General features: G+C 39.7%; 2 protein-coding genes across 3 annotated transcripts in view; one reads left to right on the top strand and one right to left on the bottom strand.

The window, feature by feature from the left end:
• GSK3B (glycogen synthase kinase 3 beta) overlaps positions 1–5,747 on the bottom strand; it is a 209,890-nt gene extending 204,143 nt beyond the window's left edge. For both annotated transcript variants that reach the window (XM_046003800.1, XM_046003801.1), the window contains exon 1: positions 5,171–5,747. In XM_046003800.1, coding sequence (XP_045859756.1) covers positions 5,171–5,258 — 88 coding nt within the window. In that variant the 5' untranslated portion in view covers positions 5,259–5,747. The remainder of the gene's footprint in view (positions 1–5,170) is intronic.
• A 22-nt stretch (positions 5,748–5,769) lies between these two features.
• On the top strand, positions 5,770–6,556 carry LOC123940730 (vegetative cell wall protein gp1-like). Its single transcript, XM_046003671.1, has 2 exons — positions 5,770–6,211; positions 6,312–6,556. Exons 1-2 carry the CDS (start codon positions 5,770–5,772, stop codon positions 6,554–6,556), a joined length of 687 nt encoding a protein of 228 aa, XP_045859627.1.
• The last annotated feature ends 20,807 nt before the right edge of the window (positions 6,557–27,363 follow it).

Here is a 27,363-nt window from a genome sequence, read left to right as displayed (position 1 = left end):
GATCTCAGGGTCCTGGAATCGAGCCCCGCATCGGGCTCTCTGCTCCGCAGGGAGCCTGCTTCCTCCTCTCTCTCTGCCTGCCTCTCTGTCTACTTGTGATCTCTCTCTCTGTCAAATAAATAAATAAAATCTTTAAAAAAAAAAAAAAAAAAAAACTCTGGCTTCACCAGCCTTGGTGTCTCTCCGCAACAGTATCTCACACCTGCAACTGAGGTCCAAAACAAGGGGCAGATGGCACAGAGTGCAAGAACTGATTTTCACGTGAACTACATCAGTGAAATGAATGTCACCTCATTTACTCAATGCCATTCCCAATCAGCCATAAATCGATTTGTGAATCTCTCAGCTCACTTAAAGTTTTGTCCTAGCTCCTATTCCTTATAATCATTTCACAATTAGCACTCTACAGATGCATGCAACAAGAGAGCATGCAATTCTTTTACAAAAGTATTAGTGTTTAACAACTCTGGAAAGGTCTGGTTGGGAAAGGAATGAAAACTTAATGAAAGTAAGGTTTTCAGTCTCACGAGCTCTCATCCACATAAACATGGATGATCTAGAAACTAAATTCTAATAACCTAATTTTTAGATGTCACAAGGAGATTGAACTCCCTGGGAACAGAATAACTGTAACTTGCCACGTAGTTTTTGGTTTTAATACAAGATGACTTACAAGATGACTAAATACTGCACAAAAATATGCAACTGCTATTAATTATTCTCTCTTCACTAAAAAAAATTGATGTAAAAAGTTTTATATGAGGAAATAAATGATACTCACTGATTTACTCTCTTCTTTTTAAATCTTATATTTAAAAATTAAACCTAGCCAATTAGCTAAAATTTTGCTAACAGTATACCAAAAGGATTTATTACTAATTTTTTTTTAAAGATTTTATTTATTTGTTTGACAGAGAGAGACAGAGATAGAGAGAAAACACAAGCCGGGGGAGTGGGAGAGAGAGAAGCAGGCTTCTTGCTGAGCAGGGAGCCCAATGCAAGGTGGATCCCAGGATCCAACAATCAGGACCACAGCCAAAGGCAGATGCTTAACAACTGAGCCACCCGGGTGCCCCTATTATTAATATTTTAGAAGTCCTTTACCTTCTCTTTTTTGAGTAAAATTTACACAATTCTACAGAAGGAACTGTACAGTTCCTAACATTTAGACACTTAAAGACACTTGCATCTGAATGCGAACCAAAAAGAAACATTGGTTTCACCACAGTAAGTAAAAAGTAGTATTTGAAATATACAATTTAAATACATGATTTAAACTTGGAATGAATACAGGGCACCTGGGTGGCCCAGTCTGTTAAGTGCTGACTGTTGGTTTGGGCTCAGGGTTGTGAGATCAAGCCCCACTTCGGGCTCTGCCCTCAGCGTGGAGTCTGCTTCAGTTTCTCTCCTTCCTGTTCCTCTACCCCTTCTGCTTATGCACGCGCGCTCTCTCTCTCTCTCTCTCTCTAAATAAATCTTTAAAATAAATAAATAAACAAACTTGGGATGAATGCGTAACTCAACCAAAAAGGCAAAAAATATGTTATAAAATCAACTTTTAATTTCTGCTGGAGCCTTCACAAACCAAATAAAGCCTGCTATTATTACTATTATCATTATTTTAAGTGCAAAGTTTACCAAAGAATAATCACTACTTATGAAAAACAGGTTTTAAATGTACCAAACATGAAATTAAAGGCTATTTAAAATATCTAGTTTCAGGGCACCTGGGTGGTTAAGCATCTACCTTGGATTCAGGTCATGATCCTAGGGTCCTGGGACTGAGCCCCATAATGGGCACCCTGCTCAGTGAGAAGCCTGCTTCTCCCTCTCCCTGGACTTGCAGCTCCCCTTGCTTGTGCTCTCTTTCCATCTCTCTCTCTGTCAAATAAATAAAATCTTTAAAAAAATAAAATAAAAAATAAAATATCTAAAGTTTTTATGTCACAAAAAATATTAGTCCAATATTTTTAGTCCAAAAAATATTTCCACTGTTTTTCAATAAATTACCATGGAACTATTATAACTAGGGTCAAGGGTGAGGTTTTTGAATCTCCATAAAAAATTACTTTCTTTTTTAAGACATTATTTAATAGAAAGCATTTAAATAAAAACCATTAGTTTACTGCTCCCCAAAATAAATCCAACATTTTTAGGTGAAGAAAAAAACTGCACAATTAATAGACTGTAAAGTTAAATATCATTGCCAATAACCAAATGCTCTCTGCTGAACTTTAAGGGAACCTATTGTACATTAAATTTTTAAAAAGTGAACTCATCTACCTTCTCATCTCAGCACTTTCTCAACTTTCCCATTACAATCGACAATATAACTCGGCAGTCAAGTCTTCCAGACCGACAACATCAGAAGTTATTTTTAACTCCTGACTCCCTCCCAAATATTCCCCTTCGATCCAATCCGAAGTCCTGCCAGTTCGTCATTCACACTATCTCTCAAATGTGTTACTTTCATACCATTTTCACATTTTATTTTATTTGTATTTCCTCATGTTCAAAACATACCCTACTATTTCTCTGAAAGGGCTCTAATGTTTACTGTAATCCATTAACTCAGCTGTCCGTCCAAATCACTTTCAAATAAACATCTTGTTCACCAACCTACAGTAAATCCCAGTCTCTCTTGAATCACAACAAAACTCTTAAAAGCTCCTTCTTCTCTCCGTCAGCTATGGTTAACACATTCTCCAAACTCTCTCTCTTCTTATTTTCCAACTTAGGCCCCTTTAACTCAGATTTACCAACTTGCTTGGTAAGTACAAAAACTGTCTACCTGCCACACAAAAATCACCATCTCTGTGCCTCTATCCATTCCTTCCATCTAGAATCCTTTATGCTTCTCTATCAATTCAAACGACTGCCTCCTTTAACTAACCTGTCTTAAAACACATCTCTGCAGGAAGTCCTTCCTCTCCAAACCCAGAGGCCTCACTCCTGTATTCTTCATCCCTCTGAACAAAGCATTCTCTTTGTATTTATAATCTTGCAGTCATCATAATACTGTTCATATTTTGTCCCCTAACCTGACTCTACGACTAAATGATAAAGCTTTTCAGGCCAAGGACTTTAATTTCTTTATGTATCTTTATTTCGAACAGGGGTCCCTTAAAACAGTAGCACTGAAACAAATGTTTAATGATACCCTTTTCCTTCTAAAATGTCCTTAAAGTCAAAGTTGTCAAAAACACAAAATTTGCATTGAACTTCAATTTTTTAAATGTTATGATCTTTATGAGGATAGAAAATTAAACACTTTAACCTATGCACTTTACAAGAGTTACTCCAACCTCAGTCAACAAACCACATAACCAAGAATTAAGGAGTCATTTTCAAAAAAAAACTCTCGGAAACAAAATTAAAAGTCCAAAAGCTTAATATTATAAGCTATTCTATTTTACTCTCTGAAACTGATCTAATAAAATAATTACCTAAAATTGATTTCAAGTGGTTTTAAACTATATTACCAAGATGAAAAACATACAAACACTCCAGTACCACAAGAGGCTCTTAAGTAGCTATTATAAGATTTGCCTCATCATAGCTGAAAATTACCCCAGAATTTTAAAATATTCCTTTCAAATGACCCCATGAAGTGCTTAGAAAGCTTGCCTCTCCTCTGAAAAATGCATCATCAGCTGCCTTCTTCACATACCCAGCATTCTGCACTAGTCACAAAAATAAATAATGAATAAATAACTTTTAAAACTGATCTGCTATTCAGCCACTACCTTAGACTACCCTGTTTCAGGCAAGTCCAAATGCCAAAATAAATCGAAATTCTGAGCTCAATTAAAATGATAATTTTAGGTTGCTTAAGCATATAATCAACTTCACATCACAGTATGTATGTATTTTTTTAAAATCTCAGTTCTTCAGTTCTCTCCTTCCTAGGCAACAGTTTTTCTTTGCCCTCACTATGCCTTCTCCAGGAATAAGGAAACAATGTAGATATTTTTATCAAATTCTGGAAGTATGGTTTAAATAAACTGTCACTAAATACCTATCTACAAATAGAGATACTCTGGAACAGTAGATACTTAGTATACCAAACACAATTTAGCACAAATCTGGGACAAAAGTACAGTCTAGCAACAAGCCTGAACACAAGCTCAAATATCCCTATTATACTCAGGACTACAGCCTTCTACAAAGCCTGTGACAGAAAGGTCTAAATCCATAATGTAATAACTAAACCCATAGTTTTATCAAAATGTGGGAGGAAACCAATGCAAGAGTATTTTAAATAGTCCTAAGAAGGGACATTTGAACTCTAAATCATTTAACAAACGCTGAATGCAATGGCACCCCAAAACTGAACTTAATGATGAGTCAGTGACAATTAACATTCAACTTAGTATCTGGCAACATGACAATACAAACCTCAACCAAAACTTGAACTTAGTTCCAAGTTACCTTTTGATTAAACATAAATTATATAGTGGTAAATTGGTAATGTCAAAACGGGAAGGTTAAGAGATAGCATTAAAACATGTGTGCAATTAAAACAATGCCTGTAGCAATGCTACTGTGTCTCTACCAGCTCCCACAGACCCTTTCTAAAGGGAGAACTCAAGCCTCGCCTCCAAACGTGAATGCTAGGTACTAAGCAAGTTCATCTCTGGATTAAGACCAAATACTTTGTAGTCACACAAGCAAGAAACAAATGTTAGGAGACTGACATTTAGTCTTTCTAGCAAGTATACAAAACTATGACAACCCCTAAAACCTGAACTAAATAAAATAACCCTCATTCCAAAAGACACATACTCTGCAAATGTAGCTAACGATTTGAATCGTCCTCTTTATTCCAAAGGATGAGCAAGTAAATACTTTCATCACTATTTCAACATGGAAATACTCAAGCACTTGATAAAGCTACCAACAGCACAAAAAGTATAAGAGGCAACTTTCAAATCAAATCATCCAAGTAAAAAGCATATTCTCTCAATTCAAGGTTAATGAGACCGAGGGAGGTGGTATCGGAGTAGAGAGGGAGCTGCCTCATCCTTGACTGAAGACAGGTTTTTGCCCTTTTCCACTACCTCTCGATTATTATTAGCAGGAGGTCTAATATTTTAAGATCCCGGTTAGTAAAGGCTTTGTATTTTAAGGGTGAGGTGGAGAAGGGGTGTAAAATAAAATCAATACTCACTGCTAACTTTCATGCTGCCAAAAGCTGAAGGCTGCTGCACTGGCTTGCAGCTCTCCGCAAAGGAGGTGGTTCTGGGCCGCCCTGACATGATCACTCTTTTCCCGAATCACCCTCTTTTCCTTCCTTCCTTTTCTTCCTTTTGTTTTATGTTGGGGTGTTAGGTTAATGATAAATGCAGCATTAAGTTGTCCCACAAGAAGATTTAAAAAAAAAAAAAGACTTCGTCCTCTTGGCTTTTCACTTCTTTTTGTACAGCTATTAAAAAAAAAAAAAAAAACCGAGCGATGTATTTCTCCTTCAAGACAGATCAGTATGGATATTTAACATATAGATGATTTGGGGCTGGGAAAAAAATACAGTTCTTTCCCCTCCCTTTCCTTGGAAAGGAAAAAGGGAGGGAGGAGTCTTAAAAAATATGTATCACGTGAAACGGGGGCAAATACTTGATTGAAAATAAGTACTCTGAATATTATATTTTCCTCGGGGATTTTTTTTCCGAGTCAATGAAGAAGGGAAGCGGCGGAAGGATCACGAGTCTCACGCTTGAAAAGAAGGGGGGGATGGGAAAGAGGGAGGGAAAGGGAGGGGGTGGCTCGGAGATGCAACGGGAAACGCTGCGGCTCCGGCAGCGGCGGGATCCGGCGGGCAGACGGCGGGGGCCCGGCGAACTGGAAGGCGGCAGAGTCGCGAGTCAGTCAGAGGCGGGCGGTGGCGGCGGCTCCTCTTCTCATTGCGCCAGGAGCAGCTGCAGGCGGCGGCTGGATCCAGCGGCCATGGCGGCGGCTGTGGCGGAGGCAGCTCCCTTCAGACCCCAGGCAGCGGATCCTCGACTGCTCCCCATACGCCGGGGACATGGGAACCCGGCAACCGCTTCCGTCCCCTGGGGCCCCCTCCCCCGTCCGCGGCACCAGCGCGGCCGCCCTCCCGCCCCTCGCCTCTGCTCGGTGCCCGCTCAGGAAGTCTCCGCGCTTTGCCCCCAGCCCGGAGCCCTGTCAGCGGCTGCGGGGCCGGCTCCTCCTCGCTTCCTTCCTTCCTTCCTTTGTCACTCGGCCCGGGCGGCGGCGGCGGCGGCGGCGGGGTTGGCGACGGCGGCAACACAAGCCTGCATTCGCCCGGGTCGGGGGCTGCTCTGTGTGAGGAGCGTCGTCTGCGCAGCCGCCTAGCTCTTCCCCACTCCCCCTCCCCCCTCCTACTCGTCCTCCGCCTCCTTCCTCCCGGACCCAGCCTTACACCGCCCAGCGCCCCGCCAGCCGCGTAACAGGCGTCTGGGAATCGCCGTCCGAGGTCCGCGCCCGCCTGCTTCGGCTACGGAGCCGAAGCCAGAGCAGAGCCAATCACGGACGTCGATTGTTTGCGACTCCTCCCGGAAAAAGCCGATCGACCTGAGAAACCAATTAGGAAGTGTCGCTAGAAATCCACGCCCCAAAAGCGGAAAATGCCGAAGATAGCCGAACGAGAAGAAGGTGGGTTCTCGTTCTGTGGCTGGCTAGAGGAGAAATTCGACAATGGCAGCAGTGGCCAATCACAGTGGCCGGCCCTCACGAAAAAGCTTGAAGAGTTAAGGACGGTGAAACCTGGAGTCACCGGTGAAACAGCACGGCTGGGCGCCGCGGCCGCCTTGTAATTGGCCGACAACTCCGCTGGGAGTGTACTTCCCTCGGTGATTGGTGAAGCGAGGGGGGCTTCCGAGGACAGTATGGCCAGTCAGAACGTCTCCTCCCTCGCCAAGGTGGGGAGAAGAAGAAAGAAAAGGGAGGGCGTCTATAAAGCGCTTTCTCATTGGCTTGAAGCCTTGGAACTGGAGTGGGGGCAAAAGGGAAAAGGAGGGAGGCCGAAACCCGTAGCGGCAGCCAATCAGCACTCACTGTCGTCCAATCGCAAGACCTAGATGCGGTGTGATTGGCCTTTCGCCCCCGGCGGCGGTCCCAAGAGTGGATGGAAGCTCTAGTGGGGTCGTGGCGGACGATATGTGATGGGTTTGTCTGCGGCTTCTCTCAGCCGTTGTGGAAACCGCAGATAGGGAGCGCGGGCACTCTGCGCAGCCGGTCCGAAACTGCTGCGGTCAGCGGCGCTGGGCTTGGAGCGCTCAAGCGAACAGAGAGTTCAGAGGGGCTCTCCCTACCCACCAAGAGTCTCTCGGCCCGGCGCGGCTCAAATTGAGGGCCGGAGCCTTCCCTCCGCCCGGGATAGAGCGTCCGAAGAACCAGCGTCTTCCCCGAAAGGGCCAGACGGGTCCAGGGCGCCTACCCGGCTGGGTGCGAATTCTCAGACGCTAAAGTAGGAACAAAGCTTCTAGTGAGGCAGCGCCTCTGGGCGCTCGCACCCTGCCCAGCAGCGGCGGCCATTGATAAAGTGAGGCGGACTGCGCCTAGTGTGCGCAGCCAGCCCGGGCCTTCTGGAAACGCCCCTGAGAAATGAGCTCATGCTGCATGCGCGCGCTCCTTGGGCGCGACTGCCCAGCGCAAAGCGAGCCCCAAAAACAGGTATGGGGAAATGCCGTCAGGCCGGATATCCTGAAGCCTCCGAGGAAACGGGTGTCAGAATAGCCCAAAGCTTTTGGTCCTTTGGAAGTAGGGCAGTCTATAAAAGTACTAGATAAGTAGGTTGCACACGTAGGCCTGTGTTCATTGTTCTACTGAGAAGCAATTCCCTAGGTTTGCCTGAGGACAGTAAGGTATGGCTACGCCAGGATAGCAGAAAAAGTAGAATGGACAGTTGCCGTCCTGACTGTAATCCCGTGGTGTCTATAATTTCCACCTGCAGAGTCATCCTTTTTATGAAGATACTATCTCCAGAAAGCACATGTAAAAATACTCATAGTTGATCAGATTACTTAGCTATTGCTTTGAAAAATTTGTGAGGGACTTGGAACAAAGTAAGCTTTGATCGGAGACAGGAAAAGTCTATCTAGACAGGGTTTGCAGATTCAAATATCTACGGGGGACGGGAGGATGCAGAAAAATAAAGCAAATGAATGAAACTGACCTGGTGTAAAACAATGGAGAATAATAAGAAATGTGGCAAATTAGTGTCCATGCTGTAACTGAAACGAGCAGCTATTAAGCACTAGCAGATTGTTGCTCACAAGAATGTGGGTCCAGTGTTCCGAGATACCTGTGTTTCTTCCCTCAAGAGAAACCCTAAGGCTGGATTTTTGTGTGAAATGTTTCAATTTTTAAGTATTGGCAACCAATATTCAGAACCCAGTAGGCCAAACTAAAAACATGCAGGAGTAGAACATGGCCAGCATGCAGTAAATTTGTAGTATCAAACCTGAGCATAGGCTTTATAGCCAGTAGTGGCTCTTGTTCTCAAGAACTCTGGTATCTGGATGTCACAGTAACGGATAAAGAATGTTAAAAGCAAACTCAGTGCATGGCAACTTTGTCAGGTGAATGTTGTCTCTCTCCATTATGGCATTATGAAAGACTTATGCCTCTAGTACCTGAAATGTGAAGCAAAACTTTAAATCCTGACTTCCTCTTTAGTCTCTACCCCTACTTCAGTTATACCAGCAGGAAAGTGAGTAACAAAATGTTTAGGAAACATTAGGAAAATGTTTAGGAAAATTGGAAACATGGCTGTTCTATATACAATAAAGTAGAAAAAAAGTCAAACTTAAGGTTATGATTAGCAGCTTCACTATTACTGCCTTCAAATATTTTGAACTGATGCTGTTTTTTAAAAATCTGACTCAAGAAATTTTTAAGGGAAAAAGGTATTTCGGTCTAGAAGTCGGGATTAAGGGAGAAGTTAATGAGAAAATACAGAACTGCTGAAGTTAGCATTCAGTGTTCCTCTGAACTTTCAAACTCTTGCTTTACCTTCCCACCTGTTGTCAACTACTGATCAGCTTAGAATAATTATAATAGTTGATATTTACTGAGTGTTTACAATGTGCCAGGCACTGTTCTTAAATGCTTCACACACATATCTCAAATTTATAATACTATGATGTAAGTACCTCCACTTTACAGATGCGGAAATGTAGGACCAGAAATGTTTACTAAGTCCACATAGCTAAAGTAACAGAGCCAGGATTCACGTCTATTCCTAGCCTCTATTCCATATTTCTCTGAAACTTGGTCCTCACCTCTCCTGGTCTATCTTGCTTTATCTTAAAGTCTAAGCCTTTGGTCTTGAACTGTGTGTGACTTGTGAATGTATCTCTAGTTTGGTTTCCTCCAGTGCTTATCAAATGTTCCCTTGCAGAAATCAGTGATTTCATGCCACACCAACAGTAAACCAAAGGATTAGAAAAAGATAAATGTAGGAAAAATGGGTGTGCAGAACAGGTAGTATAATAGAAAAGAACAGGTTGGTGAATGTGTTCACAAGATAATAATTATGAATTAAAATAGACAATGAACTAACTTCTATAGTAATAACAAATTTGTATAGGATTTGTAGTTGGAAAGTACTATCATGTTTGTGAAGTTTAGGAAGTACTAGTATGAAACTATTATTCTGTTTTTAAAATGAGGAAACTATACAGTACAGTAAGTGACTTGCTTAAAATCACTTGGCTGCATTTTTTTTTAAAGATTTATTTATTTATTAGAGAGAGTGCCTGCATGAGCAGGAGGAGGGGCAAAGGGAGAAGGAGAAAGCATCTCAAGCAGGCTTCCTGCTGAGTGTGGAGCCCAACTTGGTGCTGGATCTCAGGACCCTGAGATCATGACCTGAGCCAAAAATCAAGAATCAGATGCATAGAGGCACCTGGGTGGCCCAGTTGGTTAAGTGTCCACCTTTGGATCAAGTCATGATTCTGGAGTCCCAGGATTGAGCCCCATGTTGGGCTACCTGCTCAGCAAGGAGTGTGCTTCTTTCTCTTCCTCTGCCCCTCCCCACTTGTTCTCTTTCTCTCTCACTCACTCTCTCAAATAATTTTTTTTAATCTTAAATAAAATAAAAAATAAAATTCAAAAAAAGGGAGAGAGACAATCAGACACTAAACCAACTGAGCCACCCAGGCACTCCCACTTAGCCACATTTTTCATTGAAACTAGGAGAAAATATAGGTAGCGTTAAGAATGAAGATAGCAAATAGAATATGAGAGGCAGTTTAATTAAATGAACCCAGAGTCAACCATTCCAAATAGAAGTCACAAGGAAACTCTTCTTTTTAGGACCTCATTTATTTAGCCAACATTTTGGGGCTCTTCAAAATTTAGTAAGATATGGTCTCTTTGTTCCAGATACTTGCAGTCAAATACTGTGAGATAAACAAGAGTTGTTTAGTAATGAACTCTAGGAAAGCCCTCCAATGTCAAGGTCAAAGATTAAGAAAAGGGGAAAATAAACTCACATTATTGAGTACCTATGTCATTTCTCTCAAAACCCTGAGATAGTTGTTATTAGCCCTTCTTTTAATACATGGAAGGAAAAGTAAGTACACACTCAAGTCACATGATCAGTAAAAGGCAGAGCTGGAAGGGCACCTGGGTGGCTCAGCTGGTTGAACATCCAATTCTTGGTTTTAGCTTAGGTCATGATCTCATGGGTCGTGGGCACCATGGAATCTGCTTGAGGATTCTCTTTGCCCCTCCTCCCACTTGCATTTGTGCCCTTACTCTCACTTTCTCTCTCGAAATAAATCTTTTTAAAAAATGACAGAGCTGGGATGGGATTTACACCTGAGTGTCTTTCTGCTAGATTAGTCTGCCTTCCATCAAAAAGTTACATTGTTTATCTCATTCACATAAAATTGTCTGTGCAAGCACACACAGATGTCTGGGAATAATTAACTTTGATGGCATTTTGGATGATCTTTATTGTCTCCATGCTTTCCAGTAATGTCTTTATTTTCCACTTTTACATAAAAAAACAAAACACTTAAGAAAACACAAAGGGGGGGGGCGCCTGGGTGGCTCAGTGGGTTAAAGCCTCTGCCTTAGGCTCAGGTCATGATCCCAGGGTCCTGGGATCGAACCCCACATCGGGCTCTCTACTCCGCGGGGAGCCTGCTTCCTCCTCTCTCTCTGCCTGCCTCTCTGCCTAGTTGTGATTTCTCTCTGTCAAATTAATAAAATATTTTAAACACACACACACACACACACACACACACACACAAAAGGGGTGCCTAGGTGGGTTAAGCCTCTGCCTTCAGCTCAGGTCATGATCTCAGGATCCTGGGATGGAGTCCTGCATCAGGCTCTCTGCTCAGAGCAGGGAGCCTGCTTCCTCCTCCCTCTCTCTCTCTGCCTGCCTCTCTGCCTACTTGTGATCTCTGTCAAATAAATAAAATCTTTTTAAAAAATAAAATAAAAGCTTTTAAAAAAAAGAAAACACAAAGGTAAGACTGTAGAAGAATGAAAGAAAAAAGTGAAATCGCTCAATTTGATTAGGAACTAATAAACTGAAACTTACACAGGCACCATTAGTCAATAATTTTGATAAATGTTCTATAGGAAAATAATCTAATAGGAAAGGTAAGTATTTTTTGGATGTTGAGTTTTATAAGTTCTTTACAGATTTTTGTGTGCTAACCCTTTCTCAGGTAGTAATTGCAAATAGCTTCTCCCATTCTGTAGGCTCTTAATTTTGTTGATTGTTTTTGCTGTGCAAAAGCCTTTTATTTTGATGAAGTCCAAATAGTTTGTTTTTGCTTTCGTTTCCCCTGCCTCAAGAAACATGTCTAGTAGGGAGATGCTGTAGCTGACATCAAAGAAGTTACTGCCTGTATTCTCTTCTAGGATTGTTAGGGTTTCAGGTCTCACATTTAGGTCTTTAATTTTCTAATTTATTTTTGCGTTTGATGTAATAAAGTCCAGTTTCATTCTTCTGCATGTTACTCTCCAGTTTTCCAAACACCATTTGTTGAAGAGACTGTCTTTTTCCCATTGGATATTCTTTCCTGCTTTGTCAGGATTAATTGATTAACCATATAGTTGTGGTTCATTTCTGGGTTTTCTGTTCTGTTGATCTATGTGTCTGTTTTTGTGCCAGTACCATACTGTTTTGATCACTACAACTTTGTAATGTAACTTAAAATCTGAAATTGTGATGTTCCCAGCTTTGTTTTTCTTTTTCAAGTTTTCTTTGGCTATTTGGGATCTTTTGTGGTCCCGACAAATGTTAGGATTATTTGTTCTGGCTCTGAAAAATGCTGGTGGTATTTTGGTAGGGATTGCATTAAATGTGAAGATTGCTTTGGGTAGTATAGACATTTCAACAATATTTGTTCTTCTGATCCTTGAGCATGAGATGTCTTTCCTTTGTGTCATCTTCAGTTTCTTTCTTCAGGGTTTTATAGTTTTCAGAGTACAGAGTACAGGTCTTTCTCTTCGGTTAGGTTTACTCCTAGGTATCTTTTTGGTTTTGGTGCAGTTGTAAATGGGATTGATTTCTTAATTCCTCTTTCTGCTGTTTCGTTATTAGTGTATCGGAATGCAATGTAATTATCAGTGTATAGAAATCCAACAGATTTCTGTATATTGATATTGTATCCTGTGACTTTACTGAATTTATTTATCAGTTCTAGCAGGTTTTTCTTGGTGGAATCTTTTCGTTTTTCTATGTTAGTATCATGTCATTTGCAAATAGTGAAAGTTTTAGTTCTTCCTTGCCTATGTGGATGCCTTTTATTTCTTTTCGTTGTCTGATTGCTGTGGCTTGGACTTCCAATGCTGTGTTAAACAATAGTGTTAAATAACAGTGGTGAGAGTGGTGAGAGTGGACATCCATGCTTATTCCTGATCATAGAGGAAAAGCTCTCATTTGTTCCCCATTTAGTATGATATTAGCTGTGGGTTTCTCATATATGGCGTTTATTGTGTTAAGGTATGTTCCCACTAAACCTACTTTATTGAGAGTTTTTATCGTGAATGAATGTTGTGCTTTGCCAGATCATTTTTCTGCATCTATTAAAATGATCATATGGTTCTCCTTTCCTTTATTAATGTGGTGTGTCATATTGATTGATTTGTGAATATTGAATCACACTTGCAACCCAGGAATAAATCCCACTTACTCATGATGAGTGATTTTTTAAAAATGTATTGTTGACTTTGGTTTGCTAGTATTTTCTTGAGAATTCTTGCCTCCATGTTCATCAGAGATCTGGCTTGGAGTTTTTTAGGGGAGTCTTTATCTGGTTTGGGTATGAGGGTAATGCTGGTCTCTTAAAATGAATTTGGAACTTTTCCTTCCTTTTCTATTTTTTGGAACAATTTCAGAAAAATAGGTATTAACTCTTTTTTAAATGGTAGAATTCACCTGTGTAGCCATCTGGTCCTGGAGTTTTTTGATTACTGATTCAATTCTTTGCTTGTTATCAGCCTGTTTAAGTTTTCTGTTTCTTCCTATTTCAGTTTTGGTAGTTTATATGTTTCTAGGAAATTATCCATTTCTTCTAGGTTGTCCACTTTGTCAGCATGTAGTTTTTTGTGATATTCTCTCATAATTATTTGTATTTCTGTGGTATTGGTTGTGATTTCTCCTTTCTTGTTTGTGATTTTATTTATTTGGGCCCTTTCTCTTTTCTTTTTGACAATTCTGACTAGAGGTTTCTCAATTTTATTATTTTTTTCAGAGAACCAGCTCCTGGTTTCATTGATCTGTTCTCTTGGTTTTTTTGTTTGTTTGTTTGTTTGTTTTTATTTTCTGTATCATTTATTTCTGCCGTAATCCTTATTATTTCCTTCCTTCTGCTGGCGTTAGGCTTCATTTGTTGTTCTCTTTCTAGCTCCTGTAGGTGTAAAGCTGGGTTGTTTATTTGAGATTTTTCTTGCTTCTTGAGACAGGCCTGTATTGCTGTACATTTCCCTCTTAGGATCGCTTTTGGTGTATCCCGAAGGTCTCGGACTGTTGTGTTTTTATTTTCACTTGTTTCCATGTATTTTTTAATAATTTCTTCTTTGATTTCCTGATTGACTCTTTCATTGTTTAGTAGCATGGTGTTCAACCTCCATGTATTTTTGGTCTTTCCAGATTTTTTCTTGTGGTTGACTTCTAGTTTTATAGTGCTATAGTCAGAAAAGGTGCATGGTATGACTATGGTATGGTATTTGTTGAGGCCTGTTTTCTGATGTGATATTCTGGAGAATGTTCCATGTGTACTTGCAAAGAATGTGTATTCTGCTGTTTTAAGGATGGAATGTTCTGAATATATCTGTTAAGTCCATCTGGTCCAGTGTGTCATTCAAAGCCATTGTTTCATTGTTTATTTTCTGTTTACATGATCCGTCCATTGGTGTAAGTGGGATTTTAAAGTCCCCCAATTAGTTCCTTTATGTTTCTTATTGATTGTTTTATATATTTGGGTGCTCTCATGTTGGGTGCATAAATATTTACAATTGGTTTGTCCCCTTTATGATTATATAGTTCCCTTCTTTGTCTCTTGTTACAGTCTTTGTTTTGGTTATATATTTATTTATTGAGAGCGAGTTGGAGTGGGGGAAGGGCTAGAGGGAGAGGGAGAGAGGGAAGTCTCAAGCAGGTTCCATGCCCAGGGTGGAGCCTGGCACAGGGCTCAGTCTCACAACACTGAGATCATGACCTGAGCCGAAATCAAGAGTTGGGTGCTTACCTGACTGAGCTATGCAGCACTCCACAGTCCGTTTTAAAGCCTAGTTTGTCCAATATAAGTATTGCTACTCCCTTTCTTTAGATATCCATTTGCCTGATAAATGTTTCTCCACCTCCTCACTTTCAATCTGCAGGTGTCCTTAGGTCTAAAATGAGTCTCTTGTAGGCAGCATATAGATGGGTCTTGTTTTATTTTGTTTTAATAAATTCTGACACCCTGTGTCTTTTTTTTTTTCCCAAAGATTTGTCAGAGGAGAAAGATCAAGTGTGCACACACAAGTAGGGAGCACAACAGGCAAAGGGAGAAGTAGACTCTCCATTGAGCAAGGAGCCCAATGCAGGATTTGATCTCAGGCATTAACCGACTGAGCCACCCAGACATCCCCACCCTATGTCTTTTGATTGGCATGTTTAATCCATTTACATTCAAAGTAATTATTGATCGGCATGTATTTATTGCCATTTTATTACTTGTTTTGTTTTTTCTGGAGATTTTCTGATCTTTTCTTGTCTTCATTACTTTTGGTCTCTCCTTTCCACTCAAAGAGTCCCATTTAATGAAAATTGTACCTTTTACCAACAGTAACAGTTAACTCATCTGAGGACTGTGGTAGTTGTTTGAGGCACATAAGCCCTTATATAGTAGATGAAATTTTTCTCTGTTTTGCTGATGAGAAAACTGAGGAACAGGAGAAGTAACTTGCTCAAGTTTACATAGCTAGAAAGTAGTTTTCAAACCTATAACTTAATTCTTGTACCTTTGCCCTGGGAATTTCTCCTTAGAAAATCATCCAAAAGAAACAATCCATAAGAAGTTTCACAAAAATCCATTTAGTGATCCTTTATTCAACTCCTGATCTCTTTTAGGGCACTGTGTCAGGCCTAAGAATACAGAAATATTAAGATAAAGCCATTCAGAGAGGGCTACTGTCTTGTTCTAGTCTTAGAGGAGCTTTTGTGGAGTGGAGACATGTAAAGAGACAACATCGTAATGCCATTTGGGCAGCTATGGACTAGCGGGGGGTGGAGTGGGGGGGGGGGGGGAGATGACCCAGGGATCATTTTCTAAGTTGTGTTTAAACTACTGGTCTCCAAAATTGAGTGTATGCACCCAAAGGTTGTACAGAATAACCTTTTGTAGTTATTTTTATCTTTAAAAAGTAAGAAATTACCTTTCTAATGATTAATTAACTGGTAGATACTGGCATCCTTCTCAGAACCTGTGTCAGAGGAAGAGGTGTCATATGGTTCACATTACAGCTATCCTAAAAGAAGCGGAGGGATCCACAGTCTTGAAGGAGTTGTGAATACAAGGCATCCTCCTGATTTTAAGTCTTCAGCAATATATGGCACTTTATTTGTGCTTAATTAGGTGGATTTTCAGTCATATTTGGCTTTTAATAAAATCAAGCCTCACAGGTGGAAATGACTCCTACAAATATAGATGACATATTTTACTAACAGTGCAAGAATAAGTGAACAAACAAAAAAGCAAAGATGACCTTCCCCTGCTCTTGGTAGAAACTCTTCATCATTTTACATCATTAGGTAAAAACAGTATGAGCTAAGCAAATTTGACAAGAAATGGGCCTGAACATTCTGAAATTCTTGGAAAGAATTTTGGAAATACGAAGTTACCATCCTCTATAGGTAAAGACAAAGCTTACCCTAAATTCAAGTATGATTAAGATGTAGCCAGTGCTGGTGTGATGTCTTTACAATTACCAAAATGTTTAAAGACTTTGCATCTGGGACAGTGTTACTAGTTTTGAGGGGGGTGAGGGGTGAGAACAAAACTATTTGAGGGCTTAATTAAAAATCAATATTTAAATATTATTTCTTGTACTATATCCTTTTTTATTCCTATATGTCTTATATGTGCATATTACATTAGGTCAAGAGTGTCTGTTTTATAAATATGCAGATTATATTGGAACTAATATTAATACATTCTTTACTTGTAGGGTATAAGATCAAAAATATTTGTAGACAACTATTTTAAAGAAAGGTCAGTTTTCCAGATGGATAAAGGGAAGAACGTACAGGCAAAGAGAAGAGGTTATGCAATGCCAGAAATGTAATGTATGTAAAGAGATATTGAGAGAATTGGAGGTAGTTTGAAATAATGCATATAAGATTAGCATATAGGATACAAACCTAGAGAAAATAAAGAGTATCAGATAGAGGTGTAGTGAGGTAAATTATATTAAGTCCATATATTATGCTGTCAATAACAATGTAAAGACTAATAGCAGCTCAGAAACAATACTAATTGAAAAATATAGCACTGCAGGTTGTATGTTACCAGATTTCCAATTCTGCTACATATACATACAACTGGATCAAGATTGAAAAGGAAGATAGAAATTGGAATAATTTTGTTAATATATTAGCCTATTTAATTATAGATGAAAATATTAACTTTAAATGTTTCATTTAATATTTTTACAATAAGTGCATTTGGTTTTAAAGGAAATTCATTCCCAAATTAATTCATTTCTTCACTGTGATTCACATATTCCTCAGAAAGCCTCTGATTGCATGGGATTCTTTTAAACAATTCTTTTTTTTTTTTTTTTTTTTTTTTTTTTAAGATTTTATTTATTTATTTGACAGACAGAGATCACAAGTAGGCAGAGAGGCAGGCAGAGAGAGAGGGGGGGGGAAGCAGGCTCCAAATTTCTCAGCCAAGCTATCCAACATTTTGGATAACATTTTTATTGATAATCTTTTGTAATGTGAGTTAAGTTAATAAAACTCATTAATATCTACCAAGTACATATTGATGCAAGACATCACATCTTTTACAAAGACACCTGATATAAAGAGGTACATGAGGGGCACCTGGGTGGCTCAGTGGGTTAAGCCTCTGCCTTCGGTTCCGGTCATGGTCTCGGGGTCCTGGGCTCGAGCCCCGCGTCAGGCTCTCTGCTCAGTGGGGAGCCTGCTTCCCCCTCTCTCTCTGCCTGCCTCTCTGTCTACTTGTGATCTCTTTGTCAAATAAATAAAATCTTAAAAAAAAAAAAAGAGGTACATGAGCCACATGAGTAGCTCTGTGCCCTTGGGGAGCTTATCTCCTAGGAAAACAAACTCATGGAAAGTTAAATATTCATTTAAAATCACATTTTGAATCCATAAAAAATTTATGAGGCAGAACATAATTTGTTCAAACTGCTCGTGCTGTCCTGTTTATAATAGGTGAGTGAAAAACACTTCAATCTAAAGTGGATCTTAAAGGATGAGTACTAGGATTTGAAGATGAAGAAAAGAGAAAGGAATTAAATTATTTTCCACCACTTCATTTCCAACCCCCTAAACAAATCCCCTTCTAGTAAACTCTTGAGGTAGGTGGAGCTATCAGAGCAACTAGGGGCAATGGGAGTTTGTTCTTCTGACAGAAAAACCAGTTTGGCTAGAACAGAAAGTTGATAGAGAAGAATGGAAGATAAGGTTTAAAAGGTAGTCTGAGGCCAGATTTGACAGAGCTTTGAATGCTACACCAAGATATCTGGACTCTGTTTTGTAGACAATGGAGAATTGTGGGAGATATTTTAGCAGATATAAGACATTGTCACTGTAGGAAAGCCTCTGAGGGAACATACTTGTGTGGTTGCTGAAATGTGCCCAGAGTCAAAAGACAGCATACTTGGATATGCTTGTTCCAACCAATGAGGTGTGCCCAAATGGGAAAGTAATGGGTGACTACCCAAAAAGAAGGACCGTGTTTGAAATATTGCCACTGTGAAGTAGACTCTGGTTGTATTAAAAGTTTCATATCAAGCCTTTGACAGATCATATATTAATACTCTAATCTTACCATCCAAAGGAGTGTAATATCCAAGATAAAAGGAAAACAAAGCCATGACGAATCCTTTCAGTTTTTTTATGCTTATAACATATGCCCTCCTAAAAAGGCAGTTTATAGACCACTGTTTTAAACAAAGATCAGTTTTCCAGATGGGTAAAAGGAAGAACATACAGGCAAAAAGAAGAGGTTAAAACCAGAAATGTATGTAGTGAGGTATTGAGAGCTGGAAGAAGTTTGAAATTATGCATATAAGATTAGCATATAAGATATAGACCTAGAGGAACTAAGGTAAAACAGTATCAAATAACAGAGGTGTAGTTAGGTAAATTATATTAAGTCCATATTATGCAGCCAGTCAAAACTGTTTTTTTTTTCTTTTTGAGGAATCAACAAGTCTGAGACAGTTGAGCACATCTTCCTATCAGTATTTGACTTTCTCTAACCATTTTCTGAGAATTTAAATATACAGTTTTCCCATTTAGTCTTCTTATCAAAAGTTGTCCAAATGATCCTGATTTTTAATCATTAAAGTCTTTGGCTATGATTCTATAAATTTTATAAATGTTGCTGGTCTGTGTTGGAAAACACATGAAAAGACCCAATATTGAATATCCTGATTCCACTAGGAAGTGCTTAATGTGTGTCTGCTGTGTGCCCAGGACTATGCCAGATAATGGTGGGAAACACATTTGCTTGCAGATGAGAAACAATTTGCTTGCAAATTGAGATAACTGCTGTATATATTTTAAAACCTAACTATGGTCTGTTTATCTTCACTTTTAAAATATTTTCAAGGTCAAAAGTGTATGGGCCCTTTTAGAATTAAAAATAAATGTCTTGAATCTCCCTGATGGCTAAAGATGATGAACATTTTTTCATGTGTCTGTTAGCCATTTGTATGTCTTCTTTGGAGAAGTGTCTGTTCGTGTCTTCTGTCCATTGATATACCGCCTTACACCAGTTAGAATGGCCAAAATCAAGAAGACAGTAAACAACAAGTGTTGGAGAGGATGTGGAGAAAGGGGAACCCTCTTGCAATGTTAGTGGGAATACAAATTGGTGTAACCACTTAGGAAAACAGTGTGGAGATTCCTTAAGAAATTAAAAATAGAGCTTCCCTATGACCCTGCAATTGCACTACTGGGAATTTATCCCAAAGATACAGATGTAGTGAAAAGAAGGGCCACCTCTACCCCAGTGTTCATAGCAGCAATGGCCACAGTCACCAAATTGTGGAAAAAGCCAAGATGCCCTTCAACAGACTAATGGATAAAGATATGGTCCATATATACAATGGAGTATTATGCCTCTATCAGAAAGGATGAATGCCCAATTTTTGTATCAACATGGACGGGACTGGAAGAGATTATGCTGAGTGAAATAAGTCAAGCAGAGAGAGTCAGTTGTATAGTTTCACTTACTTGTGGAGCATAAGGAGTAACATGGAGGACATTGGGAAATGGAGAGGAGAAGTGAGTTGGGGGAAATGAGGGGGAGACGAACCATGAGAGACTGTGGACTCTGAGAAACAAACAGGTTTTTGGAGGGGAGGGCAGTGGGGGGGTTGGGTGAGCCTGGTGGTGGGTATTAAGAGGGCACCTGTTGCATGGAGCACTGGGTGTGGTGCACAATGAATCTTGGAACACTGAAAATCAATCCATCAATCTCTTACAGGGCCAAGTCAGCTGGAACTTTTTTTTTTTTTTAATGGGCGATTATTTCTTTTTTATTTTAATTTCAGCGTAACAGAATTCATTTTTTATGCACCACACCCAGTGCTCCATGCCATACGTGCCCTCCATAATAACCACCACCTGACTCCCCCAATCTCCCACCCCCACACCCCTTATTGTTTTTCAGAGTCCATAATCTCTCATGGTTCATCTCCCCTTCCAATTTCCCTCATCTCCCTTCTCCTCTCCATCTCCCTATGTCCTCCTCGTTATTTGTTATGCTCCACAAATAAGTGAAACCATATGATAATTGGCTCTCTCTGCTTGACTTATTTCACTCAGCATAATCTCTTCCAGTCCCGTCCATGTTGATACAAAAATTGGGTATTCATCCTTTCTGATGGAGGCATAATACTCCATAGTGTATATGGACCACATCTTCCTTATCCATTCGTCCGTTGAAGGGCATCTTGGTTCTTTCCACAGCTTGGCGACCGTGGCCATTGCTGCTATAAACATTGGGGTACAGATGGCCCTTCTTTTCACTACATCTGTATCTTTGGGGTAAATACCCAGTAGTGCAAATGCAGGGTCATAGGGAAGCTCTATTTTTAATTTCTTAAGGAATCTCCACACTGTTCTCCAAAGTGGCTGCACCAACTTGCATTCCCACCAACAGCACAGGAGGGTTCCCCTTTCTCCACATCCTCTCCAACACTTGTTGTTTACTGTCTTCTTGATTTTGGCCATTCTAATTGGTGTAAGGTGGTATCTCAATGTGGTTTTAATTTGAATTTCCCTGATGGCTAGTGATGATGAACATTTTTTCATGTGTCTGATAGCCATTTGTATGTCTTTATTGGAGAAGTGTCTGTTCATGTCTTCTGCCCATTTTTTGACATGATTATCTGTTTTGTGTGTGTTGAGTTTGAGAAGTTCTTTATAGATCCTGGATATCAGCCTTTTATCTGTATTGTCATTTGCAAATATCTTCTCCCATTCCATGGATTGCCTTTTTGTTTTGTTGACTGTTTCCTTTGCTGTGCAGAAGCTTTTGATCTTGATGAAGTCCCAAAAGTTCATTTTCGCTTTTGTTTCCTTTGCCTTTGGAGACATATCTTGAAAGAAGTTGCTGTGGCTGATATCGAAGAGGTTACTGCCTATGTTCTCCTCTAGGATTCTGATGGATTCCTGACTCACGTTGAGGTCTTTTATCCATTTCGAGTTTATCTTTGTGTACAGTGTAAGAGAATGGTCGAGTTTCATTCTTTTACATATTCAGCTGGAACTCTTAAGTAAGTAAACTATTCTGTGGAGGTTAAGCTTTTAATCTGGCATGAGAGGAGTTAAAGTGAAGTATTTCTCAGAACCACAGAGGCCATCAAGTAAAAATTGACAGGAATCACCCAAAGAGGATATCCATATTGTTTGCCTTTATATCTAACTTTCTTCCCATGTAAATGAAACTACATGGAGATGTAAGGCATTTCTCTTGATCTCAGTTGATATTGTACACATAGTAGGAACTCAAAAAAAAAATGTTGGCAGAATGAGCTATATGATTGCATTTGAAAATTGAAACTTAATATAATTATTAATATTACAATTTTATAAAATATTTACATATGGACAAGGAAAGAGGAAAGGTCTAAAAATAAAAAGTTTGATTCATTTGTTGGTTTTATCACCATAATATAATTTGAGTATCATTTTGTGATTAAATGCATTCAAATATAACAGAGAAGTGCAGTAGGACAAAGCTTTGTGCACCACTGAGATTCAGACATGTCATTGCATATCTAGCAAATTGGTGGGTTTAGGGAGCCACGAGGTGATTTGCACAAGGGTTTTGGCAGAAAGACTGTCAAGAAGTGTGGGTACCACTGACAAGAGAGTTTGGCTAGGCTACTTTTTGGTCATTTGCACTGCTAGCGTGCACTAGGCTAGTGTCCCAACTAGTCAGTGCCATGTCATGCTATCTCTTGGATGTCACTCTTGGATTGGGGGAACAGTGTCTTATCTATCTGGAAGATTCATTCTCTAATGAATTCAGCTTCACAGACTCCTCTCGGAAAGCACCATAAGCAGAAATAGGAGTGCATTAAAGTCTTTATTACATCACAAAATACAATCCACAAGTGAGTAATTAGGGGTTGTTTCCATTTCCACTTCTGCAGGAAATATAGCATAATTTTGCAGTACTGAAGTCTCCAGAAAACACAGAAGCATTTTAAGTCATTGAGGACTATAATGAAGATAATGAACATGTCCAGTAGAAGGTGGTGGTGACATGGTTTAATGGGGATTAGTACCAGAAGTGTTCAAAGACAACAGAAATTTTAAAGGTGGCCACAGATAAGTCTTGTATTTGAACCCATATAAAACACTGTCTCAGGGCTCTTAGAAATTATGGGCAGGGGTGCCTGGGTGGCTCAGTGGGTTAAGCCTCTGCCTTCGACTCAGATCATGGTCTCAGGGTCCTAGGCTTGAGCCCAGCATTGGGTTCTCTGCTCAGTGGGGAGCCTGCTTCCCCCCTCTCTCTGCTTACTTGTGCTCTCTCTCTCTGTCAAAAAAAAAAAAAGAAAGAAAGAAAGAAATTATGGGCAGAGGATTTTAAAGAAGCTGAAGGTCTTATATCAACAGGTGAAGGCAGGAGCCAGTGAAACATGGATTATAAAACCATTAGTAAAAAGTTCATAATTATAGGTTTTAGTTCATAAAAAATATGCGATGTGAGAAGTGAATCTGCTATTCCTTCACTCAATGGTCCCCATTCCTATATGCTTATTATTTGTGTGAGCATTTCAGGGAATTGAGGGTACTGATAGTTCTTAAAAAATACAGGGCATTTTTTTAATAACATGACCTGTAAATGGCAATTAAATACAATTCTTCATTTGGTGTTCAACCAAAGAAATAGTGATATCTTCCAATCCTGGGAGAAAAATAGCTGGGCTGAATTTATTGACAATTAAGGTCTTTTAAAGGGTAATTTTGGGTGTATGTGATTTGCACCTAAAATACTGTTCTTAGAACCCAAACCTTGCCAAAGAGGCAACTCCAGGGTTTCACCTTTCATGTAGTGCTTAATAGTTTATAGAGAACATTATAGTATTGGATGTGTAACAAAACCTATAAGGTAGATAAGACAGCTAATTCCATTCTTGTTTTACAGAATTTAAAAATGGAGCAAAAAGAACTGCAGTTAGCTCTTCTGGCTCAACTTTACCACATTAATCAATAATTGCTCATTAAACAGCCATAGATATATGACATCCAGTGTGTTCTCAGAATAATATTTTTTAAAAGATATGAAGGTAAAAAAAAAGATACGAAGTTATGTTCTGAACAAGCAAGAGGGGTCTTATGAAATGAGGGTAGTTTATAAGGCGACATCCTTTCTTTAAAAAAATTTTCATGGGCCTTCTTTTTCTCTTCGGCCTATTATTTTATGTGTTGTAATGACTGGTGTTTAATAGTTGCATAAAAATAAATAGATGCCTTGGAAACCAATAACACTCAGAGTATAGAACAATGTTTATGGCATCTGATATATGAATTGGAGATTTTTTTTAAAGGAAAGATGTATATACAGGGTCCCAACAGATTTCAAATATGGTTACAAATGAAATTTAATTAGTGAATAAACACTGTGCAAAGTATTGTTCTTAATGAAAGTGAATCAAAAAAGAATACAAGACATGATCAGTACCCTTAATTTTTAATCTCTCTAGAAAGGTATAAGATATAGACTAGGTGTATTGAAGGTCCTCAACAGATATTTGTTTATAATAAATGATCGGATGAATGACTATAAGAGATTATTATTGGTCCAAGGTAGCATATGATATATATCAAGAAAATGAAGAACTGTGTGGATATGTCTGTATAAAACAAAAGACTGCAAAATGGTATATTTATCTTTAAGAAAGTCATTAGAGCCCTCTATATGTGGAGTCGTAATTGTGAAGGTGAGGTCAGGTTGCAAAGCAGTTTTGAATAGATAAAAAAATAAGTAAAGGAAATCAGGGATTAGAGGTAGATAAGAGTACACTATGAATATATGGGCATACTAATGTTTATCTCTGAGGCAAAACTGTCCTGACTTCAATGGTATCTTGGAGGAGCAACTTGAACATGATGATCACTCAGGAAGCTAAAAGCTGGCACAGAGACAAGTAGTATTCCTCTATCTAAGTTAAGATCCACATTACTTGCTAATACAATGGAAAATTGAGCAGTAGTTTGGAATTTCCCTGGTGAAGAAAGTACAAATTAAACTGAGATAACTCACACTGAGATTTTATACATTTGCAGGGACAGCGGTAATGTATAGGATTTTGGCAAAGATACACGAAAATTTATCTCCAAAGTGAATAAGTCAAAACTTGCAAATTTTAGAGACTGGCTGAAACCTCATCAAGCAATCTAATAGATCTTTTTTTTTTTTCCTTTGGAAAGTGATCCAGAACCCAGTTAATTTGGGGACAAATCTCAGTGCTCTTGCCAGGCAGCCATTTAGAAGACTGGTCCCTTGCATTGAACTTTACTGTTGAGGCTATAATCTAATGGCATCCAAATGACAACTTATGAAAGAGGACTCAACATGCTCCCAAAAGAAAACAACTTGTTCTCTGCCAAAATTAATATTACCTTGCTTTAGGAAGAGAATGCATACCATGCTGGCAGCCAAATGATGATCTGCCAAAAATATCACTCTGTTGTGAATGGCAAAGAAGTCTCACATAGCCCAAAAGGGCAAGAGTATTAGAGATGGCCTTCCAGACAGTTGATGAGGAACCTGCTGAAGGCTGCACTGAAGGCAATAGTAGTAACTAAGCATTGTACCAACTTAGTGACCTGGCAAATTAGAAACCACCTTGGTGAAAGAAAACCCACGGGTGGGGTTTTTAACCCCTAAGTTTTTGGTTTTTTTTTTTAAGTTTTTTTATTGTTTATTTGACAGCTCACAGGTAGGCAGAGAGGCAGGCAGAGAGAGAGGAGGAGGCAGGCTCCCCGTTGAGCAGAGAGCCCGATGTGGGGCTTGATCCCAGGACCCCGGGATCATGACCTGAGCCGAAGGCAGAGGCTTTAGCCACTGAGCCACCCAGGCGCCCCTAAGCCCTAAGTTTTTAAGGCCTAAGGATAGGTATAGCAAAAATGAGTACCTGTGAACAATTTATTCCATTTCTATGCCCATGGCACATGGATAATAGAGATTGAGTTCAATCTTGGGGTCCTTCTCAACTAACACAACACTGTAAGTAGACACACTTATCAGTAGAAATTGCCAGGTCATTTAAAACCTATTTCCTTGCCTGCGGATTGCTCCCATGTGACAGTTGCCTACTCCAGCTTCAGATGAGAAGATAATGGCCCTGAAAAGCACTTGGCTGTGGAAGGGGCCCTCACCTCCCAAGAGGTTGGGAAGCATAACCAAGTCAATACACACTCAGAAGAGTGGCTAGGAAGTCAGGGATCCCATCTACCATTCAGATGATCCCAGCAGGTAGACTTCATGTATCACTGCTTATGGCCCACTGCCCACGAATACCACTGAGTAGTCATCAGTTAGTTGCTTCTTGGCCTTGGCTTAAGACTGTTTTCATTGTTGGAAAATACTTGGGTTTTACAGAGATGAAATGAGATAGCACCTGTGAAAACTGTTTGGAAATTTTAAAGGCCTGGACTCATGCAGAGGTATGGGTGAGGATGATTACTGGAGGGTCACAAGAAGTCAAGTCCTGCATTTTTCCCCAGGCTCACAATTTTTTATATAATTGGCTCTTTTCAATAAGACCAGAGTTTATCTTTTCCCTGATGGGAGGCAAAAATAATAAGATATTTGTCTTGGGCACCTGGGTGGCTCAGTGAGTTGAGTCTCTGCCTTCGGCTCAGGTCATGGTATCAGGGCCTGGGATGGAGCCCTGCATCAGGCTCTCAGCTCAGCGGGGAGCCTGCTTCCCCCTCTCTCTCTCTGCCTGCCTCTCTGCCTACTTGTGATCTCCCTCTCTGTCAAATAGATAAATAAAATCTTTGAAAAAAGAAAAAGAAGGAAAAAAGATACTTGTTTTGACTTTGCTATCATTGTGTATGTGTGACATCCTTAAATCCACTCCTACACGCTAGTCAGATGCTCTAACTCTCACACCACTTTCGTCACTTCACCCAGCTTCTTGGGAACCTAAATTGATTCCCCTGTCCATTGTAGAAAATTCAAGCTCTTCAGTCATGCATTCATAGTCTTCCTTCAACTACCCACCCCTGCCACTCACCCTCCAGTTGCCACCACCTTTCCAATCTCACCTCTTTCTGCTTCATATCATAGAAGCAGGTACCACTGGAGCTGACAGTCATCACAAAGATGATGCTCATCCATTCCTTGCATTTCATAGTTGGGGAAACTAAAGTCCGTAGAGGTGAGGTGATACTCCCCAGACCACACACAGTTCTCCCACTGTGGCCAAAATAACATGTTTTCCATTCCCCACACAGCTTCTTGTTTTGGTCCTAAGCACCGGGACTGGAGGAGTAGAACTGGTGCCCAGGAACAGTGTGGTTTGGGGTAAATGATGCATGAAGCCAAAATGAGAATTAAAAACTCAACATTCTGTGTTTGCAGCAAGTGACCTTTACGTAGAATGTGCCACCCTCTTAATAGGGAATTCATTAAAGTTGGAAATTAATCTGTAAACTTTTGTTCTACTGGCTTTGGAAGGGAAATTTGTGACAATTGTCTTCTATCTAAATAGAATAAATGGTTCAGGGCTAGAAATGATTAATATCATTTTTAGACATGTCAGGGTTTCCCTGGGGAATGACCCATTTGGTATTATTGTTTGCCAAGATTTTCCTCTGAATTGAAGCTAACAAGGTCATTCCAAGGGTAACCATATTGGGAAACCTTAGTACAATGACCCTGCTACAACTTGCCCAACTAGAAGCTAGGAAACCACACCTTCTTTAGACGGTTTATGTGGTAGAAAATGGGAGGTGGCTAGTGATTTAAAACCTTACTGATTATCACGAATGGCAGGAAGAAGAAAAAAGTGAAGGAAAAGCCTTGATTATAAGAATATTGTTAAAGAAAATGAAAGGAAGTTTTGTAAAAGTTCAAATACATAATGCAATTCAAAATGAGACTGATCAACTTTCCACATCTGCTTTGATGAGTAGATAAGAAT

Source organism: Meles meles, chromosome 4 (genome assembly GCF_922984935.1).
Source record: "Meles meles chromosome 4, mMelMel3.1 paternal haplotype, whole genome shotgun sequence".
Classification (NCBI taxonomy): domain Eukaryota; kingdom Metazoa; phylum Chordata; class Mammalia; order Carnivora; family Mustelidae; genus Meles; species Meles meles.
Note: the sequence above shows the minus strand (reverse complement) of the source record. Positions and strands in the feature narration are given on the sequence as shown.

Coding starts and splice junctions, on each gene's coding strand:
- LOC123940730 (XM_046003671.1), top strand. CDS start 5,770: ATGCAACGGGAAACGCTGCGGCTCCGGCAGCGGCGGGATCCGGCGGGC. Junction 6,212..6,311: donor CTTCCTTCCTTCCTTCCTTT/GTCACTCGGCCC, acceptor CTGTGTGAGGAG/CGTCGTCTGCGCAGCCGCCT.